The sequence below is a fragment of the Chlorocebus sabaeus genome, chromosome 16, assembly GCF_047675955.1.
Source record: "Chlorocebus sabaeus isolate Y175 chromosome 16, mChlSab1.0.hap1, whole genome shotgun sequence".
Classification (NCBI taxonomy): Eukaryota; Metazoa; Chordata; class Mammalia; order Primates; family Cercopithecidae; genus Chlorocebus; species Chlorocebus sabaeus.
In genome coordinates, this window is record NC_132919.1 from 64,330,890 (window position 1) to 64,343,271 (window position 12,382).

A 12,382-nucleotide genomic window follows, 5' to 3' on the forward strand; every position below is an offset into this window, starting at 1 on the left:
GTGAGTAAATGCAGATTCAGTGTTTCCAGACCTTATGAAAGTTGATAGCAGTCTGGATTCAACCATGGGTGGCCAATTTGTGACCTCTGATTAAAATACTGGTTCAGATCAGCATATTATTGTTAGAAATCACAGAAAATAAAATTTATTCCTCAAATATACCATTCATTTTTACGTCCAAGTCCTAAATAACCAAAGGGAGAACAGTTCTATATAAATATGTAAAATATTAGCATGAATACATTTAATATTGGGAAAGCACCATGCAAAATTCAACAGAGTTAGAATTCAAGTAAAAATGTTTTAGTAATGTCTTACCCGTAAAATATTTCATTTCATTCATCACCTTTTTCAGATCAACCTTACCATTAACTGTAAGACAAGGAATAAATTGTTCAGAAACATGACAATGAGACTATGAAAATGATGTTACACAGAGGAAAATTTAGTACTTATTTGCTTTAGAACATGTAACTTTTGCTACACCCTTCATAAGAAAGCTCACATGATAATAAACACAATTATTTCCTAAATACAATTAATATTTCAGCAGCATTGAAATATTATGTTTTGGGGGAGAAAAGTGATTCCTAGTTTCTGAAAAAAAATATTTTTTCTTCTAGCAGCAAAGTAATACTCCATGTCAATGAGAAAAATCTAGCTGTAACCCAGGAATCACAGAAGATTAAAAATGTAGTTATTTCATGAATTCAATAAACTTTTACCACAAAATACCAGTAGAGTGGCCAGAAAAGTATATCAATTGCTAATAGTCTGTTAATAGTCTTGCTAAGTCTATGGTGAGAAGAATTTTTTGATCCTTAATCTACATCTATTCAAGTATTCCTGGACACAAATAATTTCTGTGTCAACACCAGCTACAGGTCAGGACAGCATGAAAACGTGTTTTTGTTCAACTGAACTATTATAGGTAATCAAGCCTATCATGGAAAAAGATAAGATCTTTGAAGGGGATTAGTGCTTTTTCGGCTTTGTGTATGGTTTGCTATGGTGGGGAGTCAACTAAATCCTTTTGTCTTTTGATTGCCCAGCTGGTTTTTAATGAAAAATTTAAAAAAATTAATAGAAGGGCTCTCTGCTATAGGTTATTTAATTGGGGGATTTCCACTGAGAACTAGGCCCTCAGGGAGTTTTATTTCATTAAAATATTCTAAATGTATCTCAAATCTTAAGGAATCTATTAGCAGGAATAAAAGTGTTCTGTGTGACAAGGAAAACTTCATTTATGTGTAATTTTTTAAACTTTTTTTTAAAGTTCAGGGATACAGGTGCAGGTTTGTTATGTAGGTAAACATATGTCATGGGGGTTTGTTGTAGATTATTTCGTCACCCAGGTATTAAGCCTCATACCCAACAGTTATTTTTTCTGCTCCTCTCCCTCCTTCCAACTTCTACCCTCAGGTAGATCCCAGTGTCTGTTGTTCCCCTCTATATGCCCATGTGCTCTCATCATTTAGCTCCTACTTATAAATGAGAAGGTGCAGTATTTAGTTTTCTGTTCCTGTGTTAGTTTGCCAAAGATAGTGGCCTTCTGCTCTATCCATGTCCCTGCAAAGGATGTGATCACTTTGTTTTAAATGCCTGCATAGAATTTCATGGTGTAGATGTACTGCATGTAATGTTCTTCTTTTGTATTTACCGTAACCAACTGTAACCAAAGTTCTGGAAGGGATCTGCAAATATGGAGACCTGAATAAGAATCATTGTCTCTTTTACTACCACCTCCAAGCTGTTTGCCTTTTGGGAATCAAATGCTACTGATCTCTACAGGCTGCTAGGCCTATATCAAGCCTTAGGCTCTGATAGTGTCCTGGAAGAAAGAATGGGCATGGGACTCTCTCCCCCATGGACTAGGAAAGCACCAGGAAAGTGTCAGAGCATGGGAATAGAACTGAGAAGCAGTAGACTTGGGAAACACTTGGCATATAAAATTCTAAAGACCCTAATGAAGGTCAATAAAGGCCAGCGTGAGGTATTCCCGGTTCCTGTGACTCCTAAAAAGCCAAGAAGCAGTAAAACAGGTGGGCAGAAACGTTCATTCTGGTGGTGAACGTTTCAAGCGGTGAAAGTACAAATATGTCAAAACAGAAGCTTCTTTCCACTGTATAAGTTCAAAAATAGTCTCTCGTGAAATGTGTAATAGGAAACTGTATTTAAAGAAGACTCAGTGAAGCTGCATTCAGAAGTAAATGTATGGTTTAAACTTCATTATTAAAGCAGAAAGACAAAAAGGAACTAAGCATGCCACCCAAGGTGGGGGATGGTAACCATAGAGGAAGAAACAAAAACCTATGAGATTGGAATTAATACCTGTATTATTAATACAGGTAAAAATAAAAATTAATAAAATAAGAAACAGTGAAAGACAGTGAAAATACAAATGAATACAAAAGCTAGTTATTTGAAAAACTAATCAAATGTATTTTGTTCTGATGGGCTGACTAAGAGAAAAAGGAATCAAAGACATGTAAGAATAGGAAAAGAAAGAGAGCCATATCATTCAGGCTCTGGCAGGTAAAATATATCTTTAAATGGAGCATCAAAGAATGAACTTATTTACAAAGGTATGACCTGGATAAAGGGGAACCAACAGATGATGAAAATCCAGATGGGGTTGGTTGGGGTACTGGGACAGAGGGAAGCCATTAGCCTTGTTCCTGGGCTTAAAAGTGAAAAGGCTTAATGTGGCACATATACACCATGGAATACTATGCAGCCATAAAAAAGGATGAGTTCATGTCCTTTGCAGGGACATGGATGAAGGTGGAAACCATCATTCTCAGCAAACTAACACAAGAACAGAAAACCAAACGCTGCATGCTCTCACTCATAAGTGGGAGTTGAACAATGAGAACATGTGGACACATGGAGGGGAACATCACATTATCAGGGACTGTCTGGGGATGGGGGGCTGGAAGAGGGACAGCATTAGGGGAAATATCTAATGTAGGTGATGGGTTGATGGGTGCAGCAAATCACCATGTCACATGTATACCTATGTAACAAAATTGCACATTCTGCATATGTGCCCCAGAACTTAAAGTATAAAAAAAAAAAAGTGAAAAGATTTAGAAGGGAGAAGTAAAACTTTCTCTATTTACAGATGACATGACAGTTTATGTAAAAAATCCTAAGGAGTTTACAAAACAACTATTAGAATTCATAATTTAGCAAAGTCACAGAATATAAAGTTAATATACCAAAATCAGCTATTTTTTTTATATACTACCTGCCGGGTGAGGTGTCAGAGCCCTGGCAATGAAAAGTGATTGGCTTGTGGGTAGTAAGATTAATTTATGGACCACAGTATAGGTTTGAAAAGGCAAGCGCTGCAGAAGAGTGCAGTGGGGCACTTTGGCAAGAGAGGAGTGAGTGTGTAACGGTGGATTTTCCTTAGGGGTATTTATGGACCTTAAAGTGGGAGCTTAAGGGTAATTTGGATCATCTTAGCCACATACTTCATGATAAATAATTACATTTGTAGACATTTTGGTGCCTTGATGCCAGCAAGGGTTGCACAATGAGTTTTGACATGCACGCATTTCGGAGATGTATAGAAATTCTAGTTTCTTATACATTTTTGGAAAAAAAAAAACCTGTTACCAGATGGTGGCTTTAGATAATAGGGAAGTCTAACTACTTCTAAATTCCTCTGATAAGGACTTTTGCCCCTGGAGGTCTGCTTGATGGCTATCAGGTGATCTTTGCTCTCCTCACTACCAAGAAATAATTTGAAAATAAAATTTCAAGAACTCCACTTCCAATAGCATTGGAAAACATTAAATATTAGAAATAAATTTAACCAAGGATGTAAAAAGACTTTTACACTGAAAACTATAAAACATTGCTAAGAGAAATTAAATACCTAAATAAATATAGTCCATTATTTATCAGTTGGAAGACTCAATATCATCAATATGTCAGTTCTTGCAAAATTAATCTATACATTGACGGCAATTCCAGTATGCTTTTTTTGTGTGTGTAGAAATTGACAAATTGATTCTAAAATTATATAGAAAAAAAGAACCTAGAATATCTAAAGCAATTGTGGGAAAAAGACAAGACTGGGCATATTCAGGGTATTATGGCTGGAAAAAAGAAGAGAAAGAAGAAAGAACAATGCTGGAGGATAAAAAAAAAAAATTGAACTTACAAAGTCATGTGATTTTCAATGGCGATACCAAAACATTTTGATGGGGAAAGGAAACTCTTTTCAGCAAACGATGTTGGAATAACTAGACATCCATATAGAAAAGAGTGAACTTCAACTCATACATCACACAATACACAAATATTAAAGATAGATCAACTGACTTAATTGTAAAAGTTAAAAACTTAAAGCTTTTAGGTGAAAACATAGGGGAATATCTTTGTAACTTGGATTTCCTAGATAAGATATGGAAAGCAATAATCATAAAGAAAGAGAAAAATCTAAGTAAGGTTTCATCAAAATTAACAACTTTTGCTCACCAAAAAACACCATTAAGAAAATGAACAGGCAAAACATAGACTGAGAGAAAACATATCTGAGAAACGGCTAGTATCCAGGATATATAAAGAATTCCTAGAACTCTATTAATAAACAACCCTAAGTGGGCAAAACAATTTGAACAGAAACATTACAAAGGAAGGTATATAACTTGCTATCAAGCAGTTGAAAAAGTATCCAATATCATTAGTCATCAGGGAAATGTAAATTAACACAATATTGAAATACCACCACACACTGACTCAAAGGACTAAAATAAAAAATATTGATAACACCAAATGTTGGTAAAGAGTGAAGCGAATAGAACTCTTAGACATTGTTGGTGGTAGTATAAAATGGTGCATCCACTTTGGAAAAATCTCTAGCAATTTCTTTTAAAACTAAAAATGCATCTACTTTATGACGCAGCATTTCCATACCTAGGTATTTACCCAAGTGAAGGGGTGGCCTGTCCCTCCACACCTGTGGGTATATCTCATCAGATGGGATGAAAGACTGAGAAAAGAAATAAGACACAGAGACAAAGTATAGGGAAAGAACAGTGGGCCCAGGGGACTCACATTCAGCATACCAAGGACCTGCATTGGCACTGGTCTCTGAGTTCCCTCAGTTTTTATTGATTATTATTTTCACTACTTCAACAAGAGGAATGCGGTAGGAGAGCAGGGTGATAATAGGGAGAAGGTCAGCAAGAAAACATGTTAGCAAAAGAATCTCTGTCATACCTTAGTTGAAGGGGAGGTACTATGCCTGGATGTGCACGTAGGCCAGATTTATGTTTCTCTCTGCCCAAACATCTCAGTGGAGTAAAGAATAACAAAGCAGCATTGCTGCCAACATGTCTTGCCTCCTGTCATAGGGTGGTTTTTCTCCTATCTCAGAATTGAACAAATGTACAATTGGGTTTTATACTGAGACATTCAGTCACTAGGGGCAGGCAGGAGACAGAGTCCTTTCTCTGTCTCAACTGCAAGAGGATTTCCTCTTTTACTAATCCACCTCAGCACAGACCCTTCACGGGAGTCGGGCTGGGGGACGGTCAGGTCTTTCTCATCCCACGAGGCCATATTTTTGACTATCCTATGGGGAGAAACCTTGGACAATACCCAGCTTTCCAGGGCAGAGGTTCCTGCGACTTTCCACAGTGCGCTGTGCCCCTGGTTTATCGAGACTAGAGAGCGGCGATGACTTTTACCTAGCATACTGCTTGTAAACATTTTGTTAACAAGGCACATCCTGCACAGCCCTAGATCCCTTAAACCTTGATTCCATACAACACACGTTTTTGTGAGCTCAAAGTTGGGGCAAAGAGGCTGGGGCAAAGTGGCTGGGGCAAAGTTACAGATTAACAGCATCTCAGGGCAAAACAATTGTTCAGGGTACAGGTCAAAACGAAACTTCTTACATTTTTCCTTTCTACATAGACACATTAACAGTCTGATCTCTCTTTCTTTTCCCTACACCAAGAGAAAGAAAACACAAGTCCACATATAACTTGTGTAAGAATGTTCATAGCAGCTTTATTCATTATAGTAAAATACTAGTAAAAATCTGCATCCAACAATAGAAGAAGAGATAAACATGTTATAATAGATTTGTACAATAGATTGCTCAGCAATGAAAACAAATGAATTACCGATACAAGCAACAACATGGATGAATCTAAAAACAGTTATGCTTAGTAAAAGAAGTTTTGGCAGACCATATTTTCAAAAAATGGCTGAGATATATATCCCATCCGACATCCTCTTCTTAAAATGTGACTGATGCGGCTGGGTGTGGTGGCTCATGCCTGTAATCCCAGCACTGTGGGAGGCTGAGGCCTGTGGATCACTAGAGGTCAGGAGTTGGAGACTAGCCTGGCCAGCATGGCAAAAACCCGTCTCTACTAAAAATACAAAAAGATTAGCTGGGCGTGGTGGCATGTGCCTGTAGTCCCAGCTACTTGGGATGCTGAGGCATGAGAATTGCTGGAACCTGGGAGGAGGAGGCTGCAGGGAGCCAAGATCACACCACTGCACTCCAGCCTGGGTGACAGAGTGAGACTGTCTTAAAAAAAAAAAAAAAAAAAAAAAAAAGAAAAGAAAAACAGAAAAAGAAAACATTAACTGATACATCTCCCACCAAGAGCTTAGACTGAGTCAAGCTTTAGACTTAGACTTTTGCCATGGCTTTGACAATAACATTTGGTGAAAATGATGCGATGTGACTTTTGAGGCTATATCACACAAAGGATAGTTTTCATCTGGCATTCTCTCTCTCTCTCTCTCTGTCAGAATGTTTCAATTTGGTACCCAACAACTGTGCTATACAGGGGCCCAAAATAGCTCATGCAGTGAGACCATATGGAGAACACACTTTTAGAGAAGCAGAGACCCTCTCCAGCCCCAATCCAATAACTATCATCAACTGCCAGACTTGGGCGAATGAGCTCATAGATGATTCTGAACCCTAACTTCTGAGTTTTCTAGCTGAGGTCCCAGACATCATGAATCAGAGATAAAGCATTCTCACTATGTCCTGTCTGAATTCCTGACCTACAGAATCTGTGAGCATAACAAGTAGTTGCTTTATGACACCAACTTTTGGAATAATTATGTTGCAGCATAATATATATATAAAGTAGAGGCTTTATACAAAAGAGTAGTTACTATATGAGCCATTTATATGTTTTGGGGTAGGTAAAATTAATTTATGGTAGAAAAAAATTGGCATATTGGTTGCTTCTAGGGTAGGGTGAGAACTAACTGGGATGGAGCATGAAGGAAATTTCCGGAGTGACAATAATGTTCTATATCTTGATGTTTGGGTTACACAGGTATACTCATATGTCAAAACTCAGCAATCATGCACTGTAGATGTATATCAGTAATTATATTAACTGTACTAAAAACTAACCAAAAGAGAAAAAAGAGAGATTGTCAGACTCAAAAAATGGAGTCTAAATATATGCTGTATACAAGATACATCCTTTAACAATGTGGGCACAGATAGACTGAAAATCAAAGGAGGGAAAAGATACACTATGAAAACAGAAAAAAAGCTAGTAACACTGGTAATATGGACAAAGTAGTATTTAAGGCAAGAAAAATTACAAGAAGTAAAAAGGGACATTTTATAATGACAAATGCATCAACTCAAAAAAGAAAATATAATACTAAAATAGCACAACCACACCTAAAATAAAAGTACATGTGTACATTTAACTCATTATCTTTACAAAGTTCCCTATTTCATTTGAAACTTTTATTTGGAATGGCTGAATGATAACAATCACTACTTTTCTCAGATAATTGTTGGGGGTGTTCCAATTATTATCCACCACTGGCATTTCTCTTTTCTTCTCTCCCACCTATTTGTCTTTCTCTGTTAACTTTCTTTCATTATATTCTTCTAGTACCGTCCACCAAATCCACAATTTTGCCAGATTAATTTTCCTCTTTCTGTGTATTTTCTGGCCTATTGGTGGCCCTGTTAACACTTTCATTTATTTTTAGTAATAGTTCAACAACTTCCTTACTTAAGGTTATAAAATAACATTACAAACCCAGGGCAGGATTAGGTATTAATAATAAGGTAGAGATTTTATTTTGGCCAGGGGTTTCGGAAATTCTAAAATTCTGCCTATAATAAATTACTACTTACCATAGATCCCCAAGATAAATACAGTCCCAGGAAATGACTGACAATTTTTAGAGTCCAAATCTCTTGAGGTATATCTTCTCATAAGCCAGTAGTGCTTTAAAAGATTCAGGCAGATGTGGACTGTGGGTATAGTCTATTTCATTACTATCCAACCTAAAACTGGGTCTCAAATTTTACCACTGTTACTTGAGAAAAGGTTAATACAATGTATACATGCCAGCATCAGGGGAAATGGAAAAGGAGAGGAGCTGGTTTAAATTGTCCACCATAAACTTTTCCCCATAGGACCCATATGAAAGTGAGACAGACAAACACTGATTCAGATGGGTGTCACGTACAGCAGGTATACCTAGCCATAGTAAAAGGGAAGAAAGCATAAAATATTAAGTGCCCTTAAAAACATAAATACTGATGTCACCTATTAGCAAATGTGGCCAAAGGTGTGGATTGGAATTTGAGCAATACCTATCAATTCTCCCTACCTTACAGGGAATACAAAGAAAAGTTGAATATAAAAACACACACACACAGACACACACACACACAGAGACAGAGAGAGAGAGAGAGAAAAGGAAAGCAGAGAGAGAGAGAGAGAGAGAGAGAGAATGAATCATGATCATGAAATCTTTCTCCAAATACACATGCAACGAGCAAGAGATAGCATGTGTTCTTCCTTTGGACTCGAGTTTTTCCTCTAAGGTTTTCAGAATGCCTTCTTGATACCAAATAAACACTTTTTTTTTTTTTTTTATTTAAAGAGACAGAGTCTTGCTCTGTTGCCCAGGCTGAAGTGCAGTGGCTATTCACAGGCACAAGCGTAGTGCACTGCAGCCTTGAACTCCTGGCCTCAAGTGATCCTCCTGCCTCAGCCTCCAGTATAGCTGGGACTACAGGTAAGCACCATTGAATCCAGGTCCAAATAACATTTCTAATGATTGTTATAAATAGGTTTATAAGACTAGTTCTTCTGTAGGGTTCAGTAATATCTAAAATTCTCACCATCAACTGGTAGGTTTTGTGTTAGATCTTCAAGTTCTTTTTCAGTGAGGTTTATGCCCATGTTTCCCAAAACCATGTCCACTTTGCTGGAGTCAATCTTCCCCCCTTATTAAAAGAGAGATATACAAGCAAAAGTTAATGTCTCTAAAATGTGGGGAAAACTTTCAATTTTTTAGGATTATGGTTAATATTTTCATACAAAAGACCAAATACTAATAAGACATTTACAGGTGTACGAAGAGTCAGTAACATACTTAGAATTAGATCTTGTTTTAACAGTCATGATAAGCATACCCGGTATAAAGTTTTAAAGGTGACTAAATTACTTCTCACAGAATTTCAGCAAGGTGACAATCCAATGTTTCTAACTCATTTTTTCTGGTTTTCATTGTATTTATTTTTACAATTAACTTCTAGTTATGTTAAGGGATGCTGGATTTTCCATTCCCATTTTTTTTTCTAAAAATATTTTAAAAATTTATTATAAAAAAAATAAACAAAAACAGGATACATATGCAGAACGTGCAGATTTGTTACATAGGTATATGTGTACCATGTTGCTTTGCTGCACCTATTGACCCATCCTCTAAGTTCTCTCCCCTGACCCCCATCCCCAATAGGCCCTGGTGTGTGTTGTTCCCCTCTCTGTGTCCATGTGTTCACAATGTTCATCTCCCACTTATAAGTGAGAACATGTGGTGTCTGGTTTTCTGTTCTTGTGTTAGTTTGCTGAGGATGATGGCTTCCAGCTTCATTTATGTCCCTGCAAAGGACATGATCTCATTCCTTTTTATGGTTGCATGGTATTCCATGGTGTATAAGTACTCCATTTTCTTTATCCAGTCTATGATTGATGGGCATTTGAGTTGGTTCCATGTCTTTGCTATTTTAAATAATACTGCAGTAAACATGTGTGCATGTGTCTTTACAGTAGAATAACTTATATTCTTTTGGGTATATACTCAGTAATAGGGTTGCTGGGTCAAATGGTATTTCTGGTTCTAGATCCTTGAGGAATCGCCACACTGTCTTCCACAATGGTTGAACTAATGTACATTCCCACCAACAGTGTAAAAGCATTCCTATTTCTCCACAGCCTTGCCAGCATCTATTGTTTCCTGACTTTTTAATAATTGCCATTCTGACTGGCATGAGATGGTATCTCATTGCGGTTTTGATTTGCATTTCTCTGATGATCAGTGATGTTGAGCTTTTTTTTCATGTTTGTTGGCTGCATAAATGTCTTCTTTTGAGAAGTGTCTGTTCACTTGCTATGTCTACTTTTTGATGGGGTTGTTTTGTTCTTGTAAATTTGTTTAAGTTCCTTGTAAATTCTGGATATTAGGCCTTTGTCAGATGGGTGGATTGCAAAAATTTTCTCCCATTCTCTAGGTTGCCTGTTCACTCTGATGGTAGTTTATTTTGCTGTGCAGAAGCTCTTTAGTTTAATTAGATCCCACTTGTCAATTTTGGCTTTTGTTTCAATTGCTTTTGGTGTTTTTGTCATGAAGTCTTTGCCCATGCCTATGTCCTGAATGGTATTGCCTAGGTTTTCTTCTAGGGTTTTTATGGTTTTGGGTTTTACATTTAAATCTTTAATCTATCTTAAGTTAATTTTTGTATATGGTATAAGGAAGAGGTCCAGTTTCAGTTTTCTGCATATGGTTAGCCAGTTTCCCCAGCACCATTTATTGAATAGGGAATCCTTTCCTGATTGCTTTCTTTTGTCAGGTTTGTTGAAGATCAGATGGTTGTAGATGTGTGGTGTTATTTCTGAGGTCTCTGTTCTACTCCATTGGTCTATATCTCTGTTTTGGTACCCATACCATGCTGTTTTGGTTACTGTAGCCTTGTAATATAGTTTGAAGTCAGGTAGCATGATGCCTCCGGCTTTGTGCTTTTTGCTTATGATTGTCTTGGCTATATAGAGTCTTCTTTGATTCCATAATGAAGTTTAAAATAGTTTTTTCGAATTCTGGAAGAATGCCAATGGTAGTTTAATGGGAATAGCATTGAATCTATAAATTACTTTGGGCAGTATAGCTATTTTCACAATATTGATTCTTCCTATCCATGAGGATGGAATGTTTTTCCATTTGTTTGTGTCCTCTCTTATTTTCTTGAGCAGTGGTTTGTAGTTCTCCTTGAAGAGGTCCTTCATGTCCCTTGTAAGTTGTATTCCTAGGTATTTTATTCTCTTTGTAGCAATTGTGAATGGGAGTCCATTCAGGATTTGGCTCTCTGCTTGTATATTGTTAGTGTAAAGGAATGCTTGTGATTTTTGCACATTGATTTTGTATCCCAAAACTTTGCTGAAGTTGCTTATCAGTTCAAGAAGGTTTTGGATTGAGCTGCTGGGTTTTTCTAAATATAAAATCATGTCATCTACAAACAGAGACAGCTTGACATCCTCTCTTCCTATTTGAATACTCGTTATTTCTTCCTCTTGCTTGACTGCCCTGGCCAGAACTTCCAATACTATATTGAATAGAAGTGATGAGAGAGGGCATCCTTGTCTTGTGCTGTTTTCAAAGGGAATGCTTCTGGCTTTTGCCCATTCAATATGATATTGGCTGTGTGTTTGTCATAAATAGCTCTTATTATTTTGAGATATGTTTCATCAATACATAGTTTATTTTACATGAAGGGATGTTGAATTTTACCAAAGGCCGTTTCTGCATCTATTGAAATAATCGTGTGGTTTTTGTCTTTGGTTCTGTTTACATGATGGATTATGTTGATTGATTTGTGTATATTGAACCAGCCTTGCATCCCAGGGATGAAGCTGACTTGATCATGGTGGATAAGTTTTTGATGTGCTGCTGGGTTCGGTTTGCCAGTTTTTTATTGAGGATTTTTGCATCGATGTTCATCAGGGATATTGGCCTGCAGTTTTCTTTTTTTGTTCTATCTCTTCCCAGTTTTGGTATCTGGATGTTGCTGGCTTCAAAAAAAGAGTTAGGGAGGAGTTTCTCCTTTTCAATTGTTTGGAATAGTTTCAGAGGGAATGGTACCAGCTCCTCTTTGTATTTCTGGTAGAATTCAGCTGTGAATCCTTTTGGTCATTTTTTTTTTTTTTTTTTTTTTTTTTGGTTGGGAGGCTATTAATTACTTCCTCAATTTCAGAGCTTGTTATTGGTCTATTCAGGGATTCAACTTCTTCCTGGTTTAGTCTTGGGAGGGTGTATGTGTCTAGGAGTTTATCCATTTCTTCTATATTTTCTAGTT

General features: G+C 36.9%; 1 protein-coding gene and 1 pseudogene across 1 annotated transcript in view; both read right to left on the reverse strand.

Moving 5' to 3' along the window:
* Nucleotides 1–12,382, reverse strand: part of LOC103243284 (uncharacterized) — a 183,716-nt gene that overhangs the window by 29,744 nt on the left and 141,590 nt on the right. The window contains exons 24-25 of the mRNA XM_073005427.1: nt 9,155–9,259; nt 319–372 (exon numbers count right to left, since the gene is read on the reverse strand). Of these exons, the coding sequence (XP_072861528.1) occupies nt 319–372; nt 9,155–9,259 (159 nt within the window). The remainder of the gene's footprint in view (nt 1–318; nt 373–9,154; nt 9,260–12,382) is intronic.
* On the reverse strand, nt 5,117–5,727 carry LOC140708800 (uncharacterized; annotated as a pseudogene).